Source organism: Labeo rohita, unplaced genomic scaffold, assembly GCF_022985175.1.
Source record: "Labeo rohita strain BAU-BD-2019 unplaced genomic scaffold, IGBB_LRoh.1.0 scaffold_927, whole genome shotgun sequence".
In the NCBI taxonomy this organism is placed as follows: Eukaryota; Metazoa; Chordata; class Actinopteri; order Cypriniformes; family Cyprinidae; genus Labeo; species Labeo rohita.
Window position 1 is genome coordinate 9,618 of NW_026129884.1, and position 21,329 is coordinate 30,946.

Sequence of the window (21,329 nt, forward strand, 5' to 3'; positions counted from 1 at the left end):
AATCCAATTCCAATGATGAAATTTCATTTTTTTCTTTGCCAATTGCTATGGATTCAGATGAAATTGATGCAGTAAGTATTATGAGTTAATAAATGCAATAATTTACAGCTTGAACTAAAGCAGCATTTAATATATATTATATATATATATATATATATATATATATATATATATATATATACACATATATATATATATATATATATATATATACACATATATATATATACACACACATATATAATTTTTACAGTAAAATACTGGCAGCAGGGTTGCCAGCCCTATTACTGTAATTTTTACAGCAGCATTGCTGTAAATTTAATTTACAGCATTATCCTGCTTTTCCTAATTACAGCAAAATACAAATAACTATTTTTTACATGCTGTGTTTTTTTTTTTTTTTTACAGTAAGCTAATTTGTCAATTCTACATATGCAGTATATATTTTCCAGATTGAATATTAATGACTGGCAATTTGAACAATTAACTGCATAAGCTTTAAACAATATTTAACTGGATAAAGCATTGTATAGTGTGAAACTTAGTGCACCTATTATTTAAAAAATAATGATGATAATAATAATAATAATTTGACCTTAATCCTGAAAAAACAGATCAAATTTTATTTAACATATTTGCATGAAAGACATGCCATAGAGCAGTGCATTTAGTATTATTTTGAATTTCAAAATAAATTGGGCACGAAAATATTTACTTGAAACATATATTACCCTGCATAACTTTAAGTTTAACCAACATTGAGCCAAAGTTTAATAATTAAATGGTTCTAAATACCACAAAGACCGTGATGAATTTTCACAACAAGGTCACAAGTGAGTCCAACAAAACTTCTGTTCAAAAAAAGGAAAACAGTTCAGCTCCAGACGCTGTCCTATCCCAGGATGCAAAGAGTGGCTAAAAATATTAGGAAAAAAAAAAGGAAAATACATTATATATTTTTTACAAAACGATATGTCAGATACAGACAGAGGGATGACAGATACAGTCAAAGACAGAGTGATGATTGTTACAGTTAGATACAGTTAAACTGCCATCAAAATGTTTGGGAGATCAGTATGACAAAAAAAAAAAAAAAATAATAAAATAATAAAATAAACTGTCATATGCTTATCAAGCCTGCATTTATTTAAACAAAAATACACGTAAAAAACAGATGTAACCGAGACGTTCCCCTTCAGTCGTTCTCTACGACGTTACGTCATAACTGACGTATTTGGGCCAGGTGACTAAAGCAAGCGTTGGGGCGGCGGAGACACTTGACACGGTCAAGTGGAAGAAGTTGAAGAAGAGAGAAAATGGGGAACTTACGGAGAGATAAGGCCACAACCGGGAGGGGTGAAGGAACCCCCTACCGGACACAGTCCAGAAACTCTGCTCTAATCCAAACTTAGGGGGCTTACTGAGCTGTCCACCCGCAAATTACCTGATGTTACCTAACACATGGGAGGAGACTGCCTCAACGCGGAGGTCGTAAAACCGCGCAAAGGTGTTTGGTGTCGCCCAGCCTGCAGCTCTACAGATGTCCGGGTGGAGTGGGCTCGGACTCTCAGGGGGCACGGCTCACCCTGACACTGGTAAGCCAGGGTGATGGCATTAACCACCCAATGAGCCAACCTCTGCTTGGAGACAGCATTCCCCATCTGCTGCCCTCCAAAGCAAACAAAGAGCTGCTCGGAGCATCTGAAGCTCCGGGTGCGGTCCACGTATATACATACGCATACACATACATACATACATACATATATATATATGTAAAAAGGACATTTTATATCTATATATAAGTAATAATTATTGTTTTTCACGTTAAACATCTATTTGAGAGCAGAGTATTGATAAACATGATCTAAACATACACTTAATGTAAACACTCATATTACATCCTATTGTTATACGATAAATAAATAACTAAATAACATGATCTTTAAATCATAAACATAAGCATGCTTTGTATGTATTATACAATACAAAAACGTTTTATATTTGGGAAACTACATTATTATTGTTAAGCGTAAGTGTAAACACTATTATCTTTATATTGCATCGTTTTCTATTGTACAAAACGTTAAAAAACATCTTGGCGTCGTGACACATTTTGATGCAATGAAATGAAACGTACTTCATGATGTTTCACTTGCTGTAGTCATGAATTATAGTTTGATTAAAAAGTCCTTACTAGTAAAATGTGTACAAGTTCTGTCACAGTAACAACTAACACAAGCAGGCTAATAAAAGAAAGACTTGCTCATGTAAATATCTCCTCCAATGGATTGCGCCGTGTGTCACATCGTGTTCTTCCTCTGAATTCTTATTCCTCACAGCGCATCTTCTTACAGAAAGGACAAGTAGCCCAGATGAACTTGGAAAAGAAAAGGTCTCGGTGATGTGGGCGGTTACGTTTGGCGCGCGCCCTCACGTGGCAATTAAACTATGAAAGTGAAAGCATCTCGTGGGCGTGATCTAATTAAAAATAATGAAGCAAACGGGAGAGATTGAACATGGAGTTGGTTTCATGCGATTTACTTCATCAAAGAATGTTTGTTTTTCGGCAAGAGGGGCTTCATCTAAAAGTAAAAATATCAAGCTTTCTATAGCTATATCTTTCATGTGTGTGCGTCACGTATTCGCTGAGTTTTGGTTAATTTTATTGACGCATTTCAAAAACTTACGTGTGGAGACGGAGACTGCTGAATGCGCACCCTGTTTATTTTCCTTGTTTTGCAAGAGAATAATGTTTTGCTGATATTGTGAGGGTACTCAAATATTAGTAGATCCTCTACAGATTTAAATGATGTATTACTTTTATATGTACGATTAAAAACGAGCCAGCATTTTAGGTCCTTTTTGCTCGTGTCATGAAAATATGCAATTCGGGCCGTCGGCACCACCGTCAACCCCAGGAGGTTAATGGGTGTGAGCGCGATCAGGAACCATGTCTTTAAGACAGATATTTCAGCTCGACTGATGCAAGCGGCTCAAGGGGGCCCTCCGAAGGCCTAGTAGCACAACGGAGAGGTCCCAAGAGGGGATGAAGTGCGAGCGAGGGGGATTTAGCCAGGAACCTGACGATCAGGTGATGCTTCCCGAGGGACAGGCCATCGACTGCATCATGGTATGCAGTGATGGCCGCCACGTACACTTTTAAAGTGGAGGGGGACAGCCTCCGCTCCAACTTATCTTGAAAAAAGGAGAGCACCACATCGACCGAGCATCTCTGTGGATCCTCCCGGCGGGAGGAACACCAATCAGCGAACAAACCCCACTTCAGGGCATAGGCCTGCCTGGTAGAGGGGGCTCTAGCCTGAGTGATGGTATTAATCATGGCAGACCTCACTGGCCTTCCCCAGGCCGAGTCACATCCAGAAGCAACACATGGGGGCCTCGGACAGAGCATAAAACAGCCGTCAGTGGGAGGATGCCGGGGAGGCGAACAGGTCCACCTGAGCCTCTCTGAATCGACTCCAAATTAGCTGGACCACCTGGGGGTGGAGTCGCCATTCTCCAGGCCGGACGAGCTGTCGTGAAAGCGCATCAGCTGTATGATTCAGTTCTCCCGGAATGTGAATGGCCCGCAGCGATCTGAGCTGCGTCTGACTCCACAGGAGGAGATGGCGGGCGAGTTGCGACATGCGACGGGAGCAAACCACCCTGCCAGATGATATACACTACCGTCGGAACATTGTCTGTTCGAATCAGCACAAGCTTTCACGCAGCATCGAAAGAAACCGACGCAGCGCTAAAAGCACTGCGAGCAACTCGAGGCAATTGATGTGCCACTGCAGTCGAGGTCCTGACCAGGAGCCCGAAGCTGTCTGCCCGTTGCAAATGGCACCCCAGCCCTTCTTGGAGGCATCTGTGTTCACGACCACGTGCCTCGACACCTGACCCTGGGGCACACCGGCCCGCAAGAAGGCAGGGTCTAACGCTGACCCGGAACGTGGGGTAACGCTGACCCGGAACGTGCCGTGGTGCCAAGCCCATCTGGGGATTCGGCCATAGAGCCAGCGCTGAAGCGGACTCATATGGAGCAGTCCAAGCGGCGTAACTGCGGCTGCGGCTGCCATACATCCCAGGAGCCTCTAAAAAAGTTTGAGAGGGACCGTTATCCTGTGTCTGAAAAAGTTCAGACAACTCAGCACTGACTGAGTGCGCTCATTCGTGAGGTGTGCCGACATATTGACCGAATCCAACTCCATGCCAAGAAAAGAGATACTCTGCACAGGGGAGAGTCTGCTCTTTTCCTGGTTGGCCTGAAACCCCAGATGGCTGAGGTGCAAACCGAAGAAATGGTCTGTGTCGAGGAACCTTCAGGTCGATGGCTGCAAACCAATCCTGGTGAAGAATGCATGAAAAATGCGCTTCACTGTCAGCATCCTGAACGGTAGCCTGTGAAGGGACCGATTCAGAACCCGCAGGTCCAGAATAGGTCGTAACCCACCGGACTTCTTGAGTACGATGAAATGGGGACAGTAAAACCCCGCTTTCATCTTGGCTGGAGGGACCCAACTGAGAAAACAAAGTGTTCTGGAGAAAAGTCACGCTGCGGCAAGCAGCCCTTACCTTCACCCCTGGTTCCCGCAGTGTTGGCGAAGACATACTCCGAGTTGTGAGTGGTTGTGAGTGGTTGTGAGTGGTTGGGTACCACCGACCCGAAGGTAGGCGGCAGCAGCGAAGCCACCCTCTCCCGGCCCTCCTCCAGAAGAGGGGGGGGAACAGGAGTTGAAGTCCCCCGTCAAGCAATCTTCTCCATCCCCGGGTAGCCTGCTTCCAGGAAGCCCCATGTCCTAATATTTCCACAAGGCAACCCAGATGGCAGAAATCCACCCCTAGATGTGGTCAGCTCAACACTCCCAAAGGGGTTGACCACCAGGGTGGATATTCGGTGACGGGAGACAAAAACGCGGCCCTCAATGGGCACTCTATCTGCACCTGAACTGCCCAGGAGCGCTGGGCAAAGTCCTGAACAGCATCACCGAAGAGGCTGGCCTGAAAGATGAAACACCAAGAAAGCGAGCTTTGTCAGTGTTGTACATCTCACCAGGTTCAACCAGATTTTTATTTTTATTTTTTTGACGATTGACGATTGTGTCCATCATGAGGAAGTAAGGAAACTATCGCTCCTTAAAAACACACAATCGGAATGCGTCTTGAAAAAGACACTCTCAACAACCGTGCTTTGTTGCTCTTTTATTGCTTTTTATTGCCGGTTTGCCCAGGGAAGGACCGCGGCACAATCGTGCACTCAAGAGGGGTTCTTCGCTGTAATGCAAAGTTACCAGTGCAGAGATGCACCCGGCTACGCAGCATCGAGAGAATCCACTGAGGAGTTTCCAGTCAGCTTGCAGGTGAAGCTCCGAAGCAGAAATCTGAATGAGTGGATGCACGCCGCCATCTTATATACCCGTATGTACGGGGGAGTGGCTTGGCATGCAAAATCCACTCGCCAATTTTCATTGGCTTTTTCCAGTTTAATTCAGAGGTGATTGGCCTCCCAAGGGAGACCCCAAATACGTCAGTTATGACGTAACGTCATAGAGAACAACTGAAGGGGAACTAAATTTTCAGCCTCATTACACCAAGGTTACATGATCTGTCAGAGATCATTCTCATTTATTATCAATTGTCAATGTTGTCAATGTCATTGTCAAAGTTGTCAGTGTATGTTTTGGAGCCTGTGATACTTTTTCAGGATTCTTTGATGAATATGTTTAAAAGAAGAGCAGTTTAAAATAGAAATCTTATCTAACAATGTAAGTCTTTACTATCATTTCAATTTAACACATACTTGTTGGATTTTTTTTTTTAAATCCATGAAAGAATCCTGAAAAAAGTATCACAGGTTCCAAAACAATATAAATAAGCAGCACAACTGTTAAGCAGTTTCTAAAACTGATAATAAACCAGTATATTACAGTGATTTCTAAACGATCATGTTACACTGGAGAAATGAGAAGACTAGAGTAATGATGCTGAAAATTCAGAAATAAATTCCATTTTAAAGTATATTTGTAACGGAGTAAACGGGACGAGAGGCGAGTGGATCCATGCGCGAGCTTTTATTGAAGGAGCGAGACAAAGACATGGTCATACAGGCAGGGTGAAAGCAGGAGCAGACAGGAATATCACAGGCAATTGTAGAGAGTAATCCAATAACGGGAGAAAGTCCAAAAAGGCAGCCGGCTAGACAGTAGTACATGAGAGAACCAGGCAGGAGATCAAAACTAGGAACTAGGAAACCAGAGAAACGCTAAACATTGGGAGAAACACTATCAACAATCCGTGACTAGCATGGGGAAAGACCGGGGCTTTTGTGGTGCTGCTGATTGGTCACATGTGCTGACGCAATCTGCGTGATGCATGACGGGAGATGTAGTCCGGGGTGTGGTACAACAGTCAGAGTGTCATGATGGGGTGAGAGTGACCTCTGGCGGTGAGCGGACAGCGGGACACCGACCAGATTCATGACATAGCCCCCCCCCCCCAAGGAGCGGCTTCCAGATGCTCGAAGGGAACAACAGTCCAGGGGAGCGGTGGGGCGGGAGCGAGACAGGGCGAGGGCTGGAGGGCCAGGTCCATGTGGAGGGCCCGGTGATTGAGGCAGGACCGACAGAGCAGGTACCCTCCGGGGCGGGGCCGGAGGCGGAGCAGGAGGCGCAGGAGCCCTCCAGGGCGGAGGCGGAGCAGGAGCCCTCCAAGGCGTAGCCGGAGCCGGAGCAGGAGGTGCAAGAGCCCTCCAGGCAGAGCAGGAGGCGCCGGGGCCCTCCAGGGCAGAGCAGGGACCTGCGTCAAGGGCTGGGACCTGGGGAGAGCAGGGATAGAGGAGACAAACAGAAGAGCAGGAGGGGCAGGAGCCCTCCAGGGCTGAGCAGGAACCCGCATAATGCACTGGGACCTGGGGAGAACAGGGACAGAGGAGGCAGACAGAATAAGGGGAGCAGCAGAGAGACCAAAGGATAACGCCGCCTCCCTAGGAGGATCCACAGCCAAAGCTGACACCTCAGGAGGCATTGGCGCGGCTTCTCTGACAGGGAAGGCCTCTGGGGACCTCTGGAGCAGACTTGAGACCAGACGGGACCTCTAGAGCAGACTTGAGACCAGACGGGACTTCTGGAGCAGACTTGAGACCAGACGGGACCTCTGGAGCAGACTTGAGACCAGACGGGACCTCTGGAGCAGACTTGAGACCAGACGGGACCTCTGGAGCAGACTTGTGATCAGTCGGGAGCTCTGGAGCAGGCTTGTGACCGGACGTGATCTCAGGGGCGGACTTGTGAACAGATGTGACCTCAGGAGCACAGTGTGCAGACCACACACACCAAATGGCAACCGCCATCACGGGAAGAGCCGTGGCGGGTGGCAGGACCTCTTTAAAGGTGGGTCTAGAAGGTATTAATGCCATTGGGATGTTCGCTGCCCTCACTGATGCTAGTGGTGGGTCCAGCACGCCGGCCATCCTGATAGGCCGTGCCCTTGGGGTGTTGGGTGAGTTGTGACTTGACTCTGGGCCGTCAGACGAGACATGGTGAGGCTCTGGACAGATAGACGAGACGCGACGGGGCTCTGGAAGGTCAGACGAGACGTGACTTGGCTCTGGGCGGTCAGACAAGACGTGACTTGATTCTTGACTTGGCTCAATAAGTGCTGCTGTGACTTGACCTGACACGTGAAGTCCAGTGATGATTTGACTTGGCCTATGAGGATCAACGGTGACTTGACCTGGTTCGTGTTGACTGGCTGAGGCCTGACTTGGCTTGTGGAGATCTACTGTGACTTGACTTGGCTCGTGAAGACCAGCTGTGGCTTGACTTGGTTCGTGAAGATCAGTAGTGAACTGACTTGACTCTTGGAGATCAGCAGTGACTTGACTTGGCTCGTGAAGATCAGTAGTGACCTGATTTGACTCATGGAGATCAGCGGTGACTTGAACTGGCTTGTGAGGATCAATGACTTTACTTGACTCAGGAACCACGGCTGTGACTTTGCTTGACTCAGGAACCACGGCTGTGACCTTGCTCGACTCAGGAGGAGCGGCCCTGACTTCACTTGACGCAGGAACAACCGCCTTGCCGTTGCTTGACGCAGGAACGACCGCCTTGCCATTGCTTGACACAGGAACGACCGCTTTGACGTTGCTGGACTTGGAAGCTTGACTGGACTTGGAGGCTTGACTGGACTTGGAGGCTACAGCTGTAGTCTGACTTGACTCCGGAGCAGCGGCTGAAGCTTGACTTGGCTCATGAGGATCTGCTATAACCTGGCTTGGCTCATGGAGATCCGCTGTACCAGGACTTGACTCATGAACAACATGGCTTGGCTCAGGAGCCACAGCTGTAGCGTGACTTGACTCGTGGGGAACAACTGTGACTTGGCCTGACTCGTGGAGGACGGGGTGACTTGGCTTGACTCTGTGTCTTGACTTGACTCAGGGGTAGCCGCCGCGACATGAAGGAGCGCCACTTTAGCTGCCCATACCGTCATTAGGGGTGTGTCCAGCACGTGGGCCATCATGACCACAGGTGGTGTCCGGGTGCTGACCACAGGTTCTGGAATGGCAGCCATATTGTGGAGTGGCTCGGAGACGGCGGCCATCTTGTGCAGTGGCTCTGGCGTGGCAGCCATCTTGTGCAGCGGCTCTGGCGTGGCAGCCATCTTGTGCAGCGGCTCTGGCGTGGCAGCCATTTTGTGCAGCTGTAATTTGACTTGACACAGGAACAACAGTTCTGGCTTGATTTGAAACAGGAAACACAGTTTTAGCTTGACTTGCCTTAAGAGCGGTTCTGACTTGACTTGACGCAGGAAACATAGCTCCAGCTTGACTTGACACAGGAAACACAGCTGCAATCTGACTTGACTTGGAAACTTGACTTGACTCGGGAAATGCAGCTGTAAATTGAATTAACTTGGAAACTTGACTCAGGAAATACAGCTGCAGCTTGACTTGGAAACTTGACTTGACTCAGGAAATGCAGCTGTGTCTTTATACGGCTCTGGTATAGCAGCTGTGATGTGACGGAGCTCTGTTTTCACCGCCATCTGGTGAGCGCGCACTGGCGCCGCCGTCATCTTGCGGACGGGCATCGCATTCGCCGCCATTTTGTGCACGGGCTCCTCCGTCGTCGTCGTTTCGCGAGTGTACAGCGGCGCGGCCGCCATCTTGTGCACGGACTCTGCTGACACCGGCATAGCTAGGGCACGCTCCAACACGGCCGCCATTTCACGAGCGATCCAGGCGGAAAACTTGTTTGTGGCATTGTGATCCGGCGTTACCGCCAATCTGTGCGCGGGATGCGCAGCTGCCATGTCCGCGTTGTCGCGTTCCTCCTTCGCGACCCCCACAGTACACAAAATAAATTCCGCAAGTGATGAACGCGGACCCTCGCGTCTCAGCCTCGCCCTTAAAGGCTGGTTTACGCCATCACAGAAAATTTCTATTTTTAAACAGTCCGGTAGGGTGGAGTAGTTGGAAATGGAAAGAAACTCACTGGTGTATTGATCCAGTGTGTGCGGTCCTTGTTTGATCCGGCAAAGAATCCTGTCTGTGTCCATATCATGTGAATGTCCGGGTAAAAAGCTGCTGGATCCTGTTGTGACCGATTGTTCTGTAACGGAATAAAAGGGACGAGAGGCGAGCGGATCCATGCGCGATATTTATTGAAGGAGCGAGACAAAGACATGGTCGTACAGGCAGGGTGAAAGCAGGAGCAGACTGGAATATCACAGGCAATCGTAGAGAATAATCCAATAACGGGAGAAAGTCCAAAACGGCAGGCGGCTAGACAGTAGTAAACGAGAAAACCAGGCAGGAGATCAAAACTAGGAACTAGGAAACCAGAGAAACGCTAAACATTGGGAGAAACACTATCAACAATCCGTGACTAGCATGGGGAAAGACCGGGGCTTTTATGGTGCTGCTGATTGGTCACATGTGCTGACGCAATCTGCGTGATGCATGACGGGAGATGTAGTCCGGGGTGTGGTACAACAGTCAGAGTGTCATGATGGGGTGAGAGTGACCTCTGGTGGTGAGCGGACAGCGGGACACCGACCAGATTCGTGACAATATTAATATAGAACATATTTCACATTAAATTTTATTCTGTATTTTTAATCAATTAAATGCAGCCTTGATGAGAAGAAGAGACTTATTTCATAAGAAACAAAAAATCTTACTAATCCCAAATGTTTGAACAGCAGTAGACAATAAAAGAATATAATAAAAGGAAAAAGGTGATGTTGGTGTGTGTGTAGTTCTTACATTTCAGAAATTCTGCTAAAAAATCACTTTGCAAAGAAGAGTGGCAACTTGGGTTCACTTCAACGGGTACACAGGGGCACAGCCTCAAAAGAGGGTGGCCACAAAATGAGCGGGGGTTGGCAGGGTTCTTAGTGAGTTATTTCTACCTGTTTTAACCTTTAAATTTCATTAAATCACTGTAACCTAATGTATAGGTTGATTAAGTTATTTTTGGGTTGAATAAGATTAAATAAATTATATGTTACCACATGAGAAGTTGTACATATTCAATGAAGAGATATTCAATTAAAGAGACTTCAAGGCTTTACTCAAGTGAAAACACTTTCATCATCCTCATGAATGTACATGCTGGATTTACTTCCTCATACAAAACTGGACATGTGCTTTTAAATATACATTGTTCTTTTATGAATTGACTCTGCTTTCACTCAGATACTCAAACGTTGTCCTCGCATCACTGAAGACCAGAAGCAGCGTGTAATTCTTAACGTATAGGAACCCAGAGACTTTCCGCCTATAGCCGCTATAAGGCCGGGGAATCTGTGAAATCCTGCCGCGACCACGCTGCTTAAACCCAGTAAAAGTCTGCCTCGCACCCTGCAGACGGAGGATTGGTTAATCTGCGGTTACCGTGAATGTAGACACCTTAATATACTACTGCAGTTACCAAGCATGAAAAATAAAAACTAAAATAAGTTACTTGCCACAGTTGCAAATCGTTCTTCTTGCCGCTCCCGAATGTCGACCATTGAAGAAAATCCTGCCTCTGTAGATTTGAAATTTACAGCATTATGCTGTAAATTTGCTTCAAACCACCACGTGACCCCAGAGTGCATATTTATATATATTCTCTGCATTCTAGCCTAATGGAAGAAAAAAAAAAAGTATTTTAAAGACTGTGCATTTCTGCAAAAAGCTATTCACTGCACAATTCACTGCAGTTTCCAGGTGAAATGTCCACTACCCCCAAATGAGATCAGAATCAGAATGAGTTTTTATTTATTTTTAAGTGTGCACAAACATAAGGAAATTGTGGTTTTTCAGGAGCTCTTGGTACAAACATACATATGTAAATTATCACACAGGAGAATAAAAGAACATTTAAATAAGACTAAAGAAAATAATAATAATAATAATAACAACAACAACAACATAGTATACATCTGGAACAGAAGGCCATTTCTGTGTTAGCTATTTAGGATGGAGATGGCATGGGAAAAAAAAAAAAAAAAAAAAAAACTTTTATGCCTAGATGATCTAGTGCATTTCTGTGGCATCTGCCTGAGGGAAGAAGTGCAAACAGGTTGTGTCGAAGGTGTCTGGACTTGTACAAGCCCTGGAGGTTGGGCAGGTGCACACCAATAATTCTTTCAGCTGTTCTAACAGTCCGTTGCAGTCTTCTTATATCTGATTTGTTTGCTGCCCCAAACCAAACAGTTATAGAAGAGCACAGAACTGACTCGATAACAGCTAAGTAATCTGTGTCATCTGCACCTGTGGCAGGTTGAACATTTTCAGCTGGCAGAGGAAGTATAGCCTCTGCTGGGCCCTTTTCACAGTGTCTATGTAATTGTCCGACTACAGGTTCTGGGAGTTGGTGGTGCCCAGGAACTTGTATAATTCTACTGCAGTCACAGTGTTGCCCATGATGGTGTGATGGTGAGTGGGGGAGTGCTGGGGTGTTTCTCCACAATCATCCACAAAAAGTTTTGATCGTGTTGAGCTCCAAGTTGTTGTGACTGCACCAGACAGCCAGCTGCTCAACCTCCTGTCTGTAAGCAGACTCGTCGCCATCCTGGATGAGACAGATGATTGTAGTGTCATCTGCAAACTTCAGGAGTTTGACAGAGGGGTCTTTAGAGGTGCAGTCATTGGTGTACAGGCAGAAGAGCAGTGGGGAGAGAACACATCCCTGAGGAGCGCCAGTGCTGATTGTACAGGATTGTACAGGTGTTAGAAGAGAATTTTTCCAGCATCACTAGCTGCTGCCTGTCTGTCAGGAAGCTGGTGATCCACTGACAGATGGAGGTGGGAACAGAGAGCTGTTTATTCAGAAGGGTATCCACAAACAGGATCCTTGCATATGTCCCTGGTTTGTTTAGATGTTGCAGGACGTAATGCAGTGTCGTGTTGACTGCATTATCCACAAACCTATTTGTATACAACTTGAATTTGTCAAATCTTCTTATTCTAAACCATATTTTTCACTATTGGAATAGCATGTCATCCCAAACCTGTGAACTGATGATCCTGCAAGTCCTCTGAAGCCATAGGATAACAAACCTGCTGTAATGACTATTAAGTCCCCTGAGCAACGAAAGAAAAACCTTTGAGCAATAAAATATTCCTCTGTCTCTTTTAAGGCTGAATTTTGCATATTTAAAATACAAATTAAAATGCAGTCATGTTTTCCCCATTAGGCAGCTTTATTGTTTGTCATTGATATCTTATACTTAAAACTGTATGTTTCAGACAGAGAGTTTTGAAGAACAGTTTAAACCAGTGCTCATGAATGGAGAGGATCAGCTGTACTGTGAAAACTGCAAAAGAATGACAGACATGGAAATGGTGAGCTTTACAGTTTACATTTTGAAGATTAATGTAAAATTTCAGTAGTCTGACCAAATCTCATGGTAATTAAGTGTTTACAATGAGATAAATTATTAGGTAAGAAACACTACCTGACACATGAAACAAAGATGATGAAGTTGGCTCTACCAATTTGTATACAATTTTTCATAGGGTTGATACAGTTGAAAACGAGCTGACTTTACTGTAAATGAGACAAAATTTCTTTCAGAGCTGCACCATTTCTGAACTACCAGATGTCCTGACTCTGCATTTGCAGAGGTTTGTCCTGGATTACAACTACATGACTTATGTAAAGAACAAGTGTCATGTCAATATTCCTCTCCAGTTACCAGCAAAGGTTTGACACATGTTTAAAGCTGTTTTACATTTATTTGTTTATTTATTTATTAATTAATAATTTTTTTGTGAGTTTGTGAGTGTTCTGATTCAGGCATTTTTCTTATAACATACACTGTTGCCACTGTAAACATACTTCATTGGTTTACCTATTTTGGGTTTTTAAGTTGGTAACTGCATTTATAGCTAACTACATATTGTAGAGTACAGACATTTTATCTTTCAGAACTCTAGAGATGCAAGTATGAATGTGCACAGTACCAATATTTGTCATGCATTCATGTGTATTATCTATTTCTTTAGGAAGAGAGTGGTCACATCTATGAGCTGTATGCTGTAATCAATCATGTGGGTTCACACCTTGGTGGACACTATTATGCTGACATCAAGTCATATGAGAACCAGCAGTGGTATCAATTTAATGACTCCATGGTGCACAAGGTGGGTTTCCACTCTCATATACTCATTAAAGAGATTAATATATAAATGTCCAGTAGCTCTTTCTGTGTGGTATAAGGACCAGCCCCTCTTTTGTAATCTAACAGGGTGGGTGAAGGTAGAATGTGTGTAATAGGTCTTTTACTTGTGCTTCTTGTAAAGTTTACTTAATTTATTAGGATTCAGAATAAATTTGATTCTAGTTACATGTTTAGTCTGACTCCAATTTCAAATGTATGTATTTGGATATTTGATTATTCTGGACATCCCATAATTTTAATTTTTTCAGTCATTAGAAACCTGAATGTTGCATTGAGTCTCATGCCAGCTGGAGATCTCATGATTACAAATTAACCAGTCTGATTTTAGTCAGAGGGTGTAGGTTGACTAATACATTAGGATGCAGGGGCAGACTGGCCATTGGGAGCACCGGGAGAATTCCCAGTGGCCTGGCAACCAATTTGGCCCGCTGCCCTCCAATTATTATTACTATTTTTATTAATTTTTTTTATTATTATTTTTTTTTTTTAGATTGTTGTTGTTGTTGTTGTTTTTGTTGCCTGCCGAATGTACTAAAGGACTTCAAATGCAGGTCGGTCACAGCTGTGACTTAAGTTAATAAGCTTAACTATTAAAACTTTAATTATTTTGTGTGGCCCCAGCCGATTTAAACTTTATTTGGTGATGATGATGGTGGCCATACAAAAAAAAAAAAAAAAAAAAAATGTTGTCCGTGGTTTCAAAATTTGTTGTGTGTGTATGGGATGGCCTGGATGAGTGTGAGATTTCCCAGGCTGAAAGTCTAGCTAGTTTCTTCCATACAACTTGCTAAGCCAGTGATAGAAATCAAAAGGTCTCCAATAAAGTTTCTATTGTTCTATTCATCCAGGAACCTTCAGTTTGCTCTATCCTAGCCATAGATTTGAGATAACATCAGCCTTCACATGATCTGCTAATCATAATAAATTAAGGAGGTTTCAGAATATGTCAAGTCACCTTTATTTATATAACATGAATGCAGACCGTGTCAAAGCAGCTTTTGGCCCCAATCAGACAGAATGCTTTTTAATTGGTTTTCTATCTATGCATATCACTCTGTCCCATTGACAGCTTTGGGGCTCTCTGATCACTGCCTGGTTCATCTTATACCAAACTACAGGCAAAAACTGAAATCTGATAAACTTGTAGTAAAGACTGTCAGGAGATGGACCAACAAAACAGAGCAGATTTTACAAGCCAGTTTTGAATAGACTGATTGGAGTGTTTTTGAAGCTGCTACCACCGATCTGGATGAGCTCACAGAGACTGTAACTTCATATATCAGTTTCTGTGAAGATACACTGACCAAAATGATAAATTCAAAATGACAGATCTGTCTAAATCTGTGTTAGTGAGCACTTCTCCTTTGCCGAGATAATCCATCCATTTCACAGGTGTGGCATATCAAGATGCTGATTAGACAGCATGATTATTGCACAGGTGTGTCTTAGGCTGGCCACAATAAAAGGCCCCTCTAAACTGTGCAGTTTTACTGTATTGGAGGGGTCCGAAAACCAGTCAGTGTCTGGTGTGACCACCATTTGCCTCACGCAGTGCAACACATCTCCTTCGCATAGAGTTGATCAGGTTGTTGATTGTGGCCTGTGGAATGTTGGTCCACTCCACTTCAATGGCTGTGCGAAGTTGCTGAATATTGGCAGGAACTGGAACACGCTGTCGTAAGTGCCGATCCAGAGCATCCCAAACATGCTCAATGGGTGACATGTCCGGTGAGTATGCTGGCCATGCAAGAACTGGGATGTTTTCAGCTTCCAGGAATTGTGTACAGACCTTTTCAACATGGGGCCGTGCATCATCATGCTGCAAAATGGTCGTGGACGTATGGCACAACAATGGGCCTCAGGATCTCATCACAGTATCTCTATGCATTCAAAATGCCATCAATAAAATGCACCCATGTTTGTTGTCCATAACAAACACCTGCCCATACCATAACCCCACCGCCACCATGGGCCATTCAGTCCACAACGTTGACATCAGCAAACCGCTCACCCACACGACGCCATACTGCCATACTGCCATCTGCCCTGTCTGGTGAAAACCAGGATTCATCCGTGAAGAGAACACCTCTCCAAAGTGCCAGACACCATGGAATGTGAGCATTTGCCCACTCAAGTCGGTTACGACGATGAACCGCATTCAGGTCGAGACCCCAATGGGGATGATGAGCATGCAGATGAGCTTCCCTGAGACGGTTTCCGACAGTTTGCGCAGAAATTCCTTGGTTATGCAAACCGATTGTTGCAGCAGCTGTCCAGGTGGGTGGTTTCAGACAATCTTGGAGGTAAAGATGCTGGATGTGAAGGACCTGGGCTAGTGCGGTTACACGTGGTCTGCGGTTGTGAGGGCGGTTGGATGTACTGCCAAATTCTCTAAAACGCCTTTGGAGACGGCTTATGGTAGAGAAATTAATATTTAATTCATGGGCAACAGCTCTGGTGTACACTCCTGCAGTCCGCATGCCAATTGCATGCTCCCTCAAAACTTGCGACAACTGTGGCATTGTGCTGTGTGATAAAACTGCACATTTTAGAGTGGCCTTTTGTTGTGTCCAGCCTAAGGCACACCTGTGCAATAATCATGCTGTCTGATATGCTGATATGTGGATGGATTATCTCGGCAAAGAAAAAGTGCTCACTAACACAGATTTACACAGATTTGTGAACAATATTTGAGAGAAATAGGCCTTTTGTGTACATAGAAAAAGTCTTAGATCTTTGAGTTCAGCTCATGAAAAATGGGGGCAAAAACAAAAGTGACCACCTCGTAAAATATGTACGAATTGTCAAAATCGGGCTGTATTTTCCCGTCATTAACACCACAACAAAGGCAGTACTGGCATTTACTACACTTACATTATCATGAACTTGCAGGTTTTACAGTTTTCTGTCACTATGTGGGCACCCAGTTTTTTCTATTATTTGGCCAAAATGTCATATTATAAAAGATTTAGTGTTTTGCACAAGTTATTTGACAATGACTTGACAACAAATGCTATACTAATACACTTCTCCGCTCCTCAAATAATAATAATAATACTACTACTAATAATAATAATAAAAATATAACCTTTATAAATATAGTGTTTCTTGAGTAAATAAAAAGCTGTACTTATTCAATCAACAGTTCTTTATTTACCTTCAGACTGCAAACAAGCTGAGATACACTTCATTCATAAGTGATGTGGGAGGAATAATAAGGTTTGACTGACAGTTTGAGGAGCCAATGGTGATACGATGTTTAGTGGTGGTGATGTCACTTTTGCTGATCCAGGATCATTGATCATTAGCAGCTATATTTTCGATTTGAGCTTGAGCTTCAGAAATGCTTTGGAAAATATAGCTTTTGCTATATGCGATGCTACCACCACGCTACTAAGAAAGTAGTTAAGAAAGTAGCGTCACTACTTGTAGCGATGCTACTGCCCATCACTGCCCGGGTGCCTCGTGCTGCACCTTGTGTTTCTGTACGAGTGCCTGAAGCTACTCTGAGCAGAAAAGTGCCCTTTTGTTGTGGTAATGAAAGTTTACAGTTGTTTGGAAAGTCCGGAGACTGCAATGATGGAGAAGAAACTTGAGCTGGCTGTTGTGGGTTACCCGGAGAAGTATTTTTTAAAGTTTCTGGTAATATGACAGTTTACTTTACAGCAAACCAAAGATTTTAGAGTGCTTGCACTGTAGGCCTAATCCTTGATTAGACTGACAGGATAGCTGATTTGGTAGTTATTTGGTAGCTATAGCAACATAAGCAAACTGCAGCACACTGCTTATTTCTAAATTATATATATATATATATATATATATATATATAATTTATTTTTTATATATTTATTTTTATTTTATTTTATTTTTTTAAAGGCAGTGCTGTGCACCTTGTGTTTAAACCTGAAAAACATGTTCAGTCTGATTGGGGCCTTACAATGTTAAACAGGAAAATAGTGTCAATAATGCAAGAGGACAATAGTAAAGTCAATTTTTCAGTTAAAGTCAGTTCATCATTGATTTAGTGATGTCATCATCCTCCTTTCACATCTGTAAACAAATGAATAATTCCCCCTCCCCCCTTTTTTGCCATTGTCCTTTTGCAGATTCAGGAACTTGATGAACTTGATGATGTCAGGTGGGCTCACAGTCACTTAATGTAATACTAGGGTTTTATTGGCAGGCATAAACCGTTGATAATGTATTTAAAATAATTAAATAATAAGGTAACATTAAAAAAAAAAAAAACATATAACCACATGTTTTTCCATCACCATTGCAGTGTCTCTTAAAATTTGCATTTATTTCTATTAGAAGCTTGCAGAACCACTTCAGGTCTGACAAGGCATGCTTGCTTTTCTTCAGAAAATGTAAGCAAAATATTGTGTAATATATGTGTGCCAAACCTCAGTATATTCAAATGTGAATTCAAAAATTTTTGCAAGAAAAATAGCTTTAGTAAATTTTTTGTATAGCCTTTTTGAGTTGTTGTTCTTATTTAATTTTCATTTGTTTTCAGCCATGTCCAGTGAATCTACACCACATATAAAAATTAATGATTGTCATTACGACGATCAGTCCGAACCTATTTTATCTAGAGTGATGGACTTTCAGTCCAGCGGAAGCAAGTTAAACAATGAGTCAAAAAGAGTGAAAGAACAAGATCTATCTGAACATCTGAACACTGATGATTTTAACTCTGAGACTGAAGCAAATCCCTCAGAATCCACAAAAGAAGAATCTACAGAAGAATCTATAGAAATGAAGTCAGTTCATGGTGATAATGGCCATCAGTCCAAACCATATGTTTTTTATAGTGCAGCAGAAGCAAATATACAGTCAGAAACTTCTGAAATTACTTCTAATAGTAGTCTTGAAGAGACACCAGTGGGTGAAACACATAAAACGGATTTCAAAAATAAAACAACAAAAGACAATCGGCCCAAAAAGGATACTCATCAATCTCCAGCACAAATACAAGGTAAGTTTTCTTGCACACCTTTACATTTGCAATGACGGGTGTATTTTAGAAAGCAGGTTTTGTGAAACACTTGGGAACGTTTAGGGTAAATAAGAGCTGTTAATCAATTTAAAAAAATAATGTAAATAATTACATGATGTGGTGATTAATTAAACCAAAAAAATTATATATTAATATGAGACAAAAACTCATACAGGGGCATTTTTGCCCCAATCTCTGGATCAAATATGGCTGCATCTTGCAGTCAGTTGTTGCCTCACCAGTCTGCTTGAGAGTTGCCCAGAGTGATCGGTTTTTGACATCAAAGTACCGCCTGAGCTGTAGAGAGCAGATGGCTCTGTATGCTTTCAAATCAGTCTTGTAGTACTTTAATGTCAAATACCAATCAATCTGTATTCTAAACAGGGCTGCTTGAAGTCAAACATACAGTACCTTATGAAATGACAGATGACATACATAAGAAGCAGGGGGCGTGAATCTCTCCAGGGCGGGAGTGGGACCCATTTTCAGCCCTGGGAATTGCCCAAGACCAGCCCACATTGCCCCCTGCCTTTTTTTTTTTTTAAATAAAATATTTCAATATGAATATACAGATAAATAACAAATTACATACTAACCTGCTTAAGCAGACATTCCGCAATCGAACTTGTGAATAGGCACAGCTTAGAAAAAATAAAATAAAAAAATACACCACATATTCAGTAAATTAAAATGAATATTAGAAAGCGGTATGGATTATACCCTTTATAAAACACGTGAAAGTGAAGACACCATCTTCATCGGTTAAAAAATAATAATAATAAAAAAAAAATACTGAAATTTGTGACTTTCTGCATTTCTCCTATGCTTACTTTCTGCATCCTCTGTGAAACTGCCCCTATGTCTAAGTGATTCCCCCTGCCTAATTCATGACAAATTGTCCTGATGGCTGCTCCAGGCCTGTTCTCAATTTATTATCAAGAAAGCCCCATTGTTAAATACCTTAAAGTCTTAATCTCTAGTAATGATTTACTTGGATACACCCATTGATATTGTCACATATCATGCAAGGAAGGGGCGAACAAAGATGAGGGTCAAAGATAAAGTCTTTAATATAATCCACAGAAGAAATCCAAAGCAGATAAATCCATAACGGGAGGGTAGAAACAAACATGAACACATTGACGAGACCAGACACCAAATACTGAACAGAACGCAACTTATAAAGACAGGTGATAACGATGAACATAATTAAGGAACAGGTGATACAAGGAAAATTAATGATGACTAAAGGAGGACAAGAAACAGGAATGACCAAATATGGGCACAAGAGGGAGAAACGAAACTAAACAGTCCAAAGGGGTGTGACAGATATCTTCTTGTACTTTCTTTTCATTGCTGTTTCCTTACTGACCTCATCTAATTCTTCATCTGAGCTCACAATAAAAATGTATTTAATCTTTGTATGTTAATGCAAAATCTGTTAAATATTTAGTGAAATTAATGTTAAGGAGTCTGATGACTAATATGACATCTAGTGAATATTATCAGTGTTGTGATTCAGCTGTAGCCTATTGCACAATGCATCATGATTTGATACAAGAGTGAGACAGTGAGGTTATACTGTATGTTGGTTTACTTAAAAAAACTCCAAACTTCAAAAAGTCCAAACAAATTAGAGGTTAAAATGTAAGTGCTTTATTAAATACCCCTAGCAGAGTGTCTGATTTGACCTGATTAAAATAATTACAATTAAGACATATTCATATGACTTCAGCACACTTTTTTTAAAAGCAAAAATGTCATGCATGACTCATGAAGAGCATTGCACATGCCTTGTGTTCTGTGGAGAGTCTAAATAACTTGCTTTAATGTTTTACTATTCTTGTTTCTTTTTTAGATTCAGGAACTACAGGAAGCACTTTCTTCAAAGTCAGTTACTCAGAAAGACCAGAGCAGCATACACAAAGAGCAAACTCTTGGCCACAAGAAAATCATGTGGAGCACAGACTAAGAAGAAGAGACAGTGAATGCAAAAGTCCTCAGACTAACACCAACATTCAGACCTGTACATCAGTACATCAGTACTTCAGTACTGACATTAAAAACAATTACGATTCTCCGTCTACAGTAAAAGATAATCAAGATTTGCAGAGTGACCTGAAAAACAGTGATTTTAGCACTATCACGGTAACAAAGCCCCCACAACCTGTGACAGAAGAATCTACAAAAGATATAGCAAAGTTCTCAACTGATGCTGATTATGACTATCAGTCTGAAGTGATGGACTGTGCGCTCAGTGATAGTGACAATGAGTCAAACAGAGAAAAAGAAGAACAAGATCTGCAGGGTAACCTCAAAAACAGTGATTTTAACTCTGAGGCTAAAGCAAAACCCTCACAAAGAGATAAATGTTGTTGTATCATTTCCTGAACAATCTTACAGAAGGAACAATGAACCAGAAAAACTTGAAATTTACCTCGAAGATTTGTTTATAGAAATGCTACAAAAACTACAAATCAAGGAGGATAAGAAAGAGGAAAGGAGGAAACGTGAGAGGGAAGGATAAGAGAAACCCAGAGGAGCGTCAGAGGATGATCTTTAAACTAAGGGAATTGATTTGATCAGAAAACAAGGAGACATAAACAAGAGAATAATAAAACTGGTGAGGGAAATAATTACTCTGAAT

General features: G+C 42.7%; 1 protein-coding gene across 1 annotated transcript; it reads left to right on the forward strand.

Moving 5' to 3' along the window:
• Positions 1 to 2: 2 nt before the first annotated feature.
• Positions 3 to 20,990, forward strand: LOC127162398 (uncharacterized; the record flags this gene model as incomplete). The annotated part of the gene is made up of 8 exons (XM_051105187.1): positions 3 to 71; positions 12,746 to 12,841; positions 13,074 to 13,202; positions 13,505 to 13,642; positions 17,787 to 17,818; positions 17,995 to 18,050; positions 18,200 to 18,661; positions 20,541 to 20,990. Coding segments are annotated over exons 1-8 (1,387 nt in total), but the record flags the coding sequence as incomplete, so codon positions are not given.
• Positions 20,991 to 21,329: the final 339 nt, after the last annotated feature.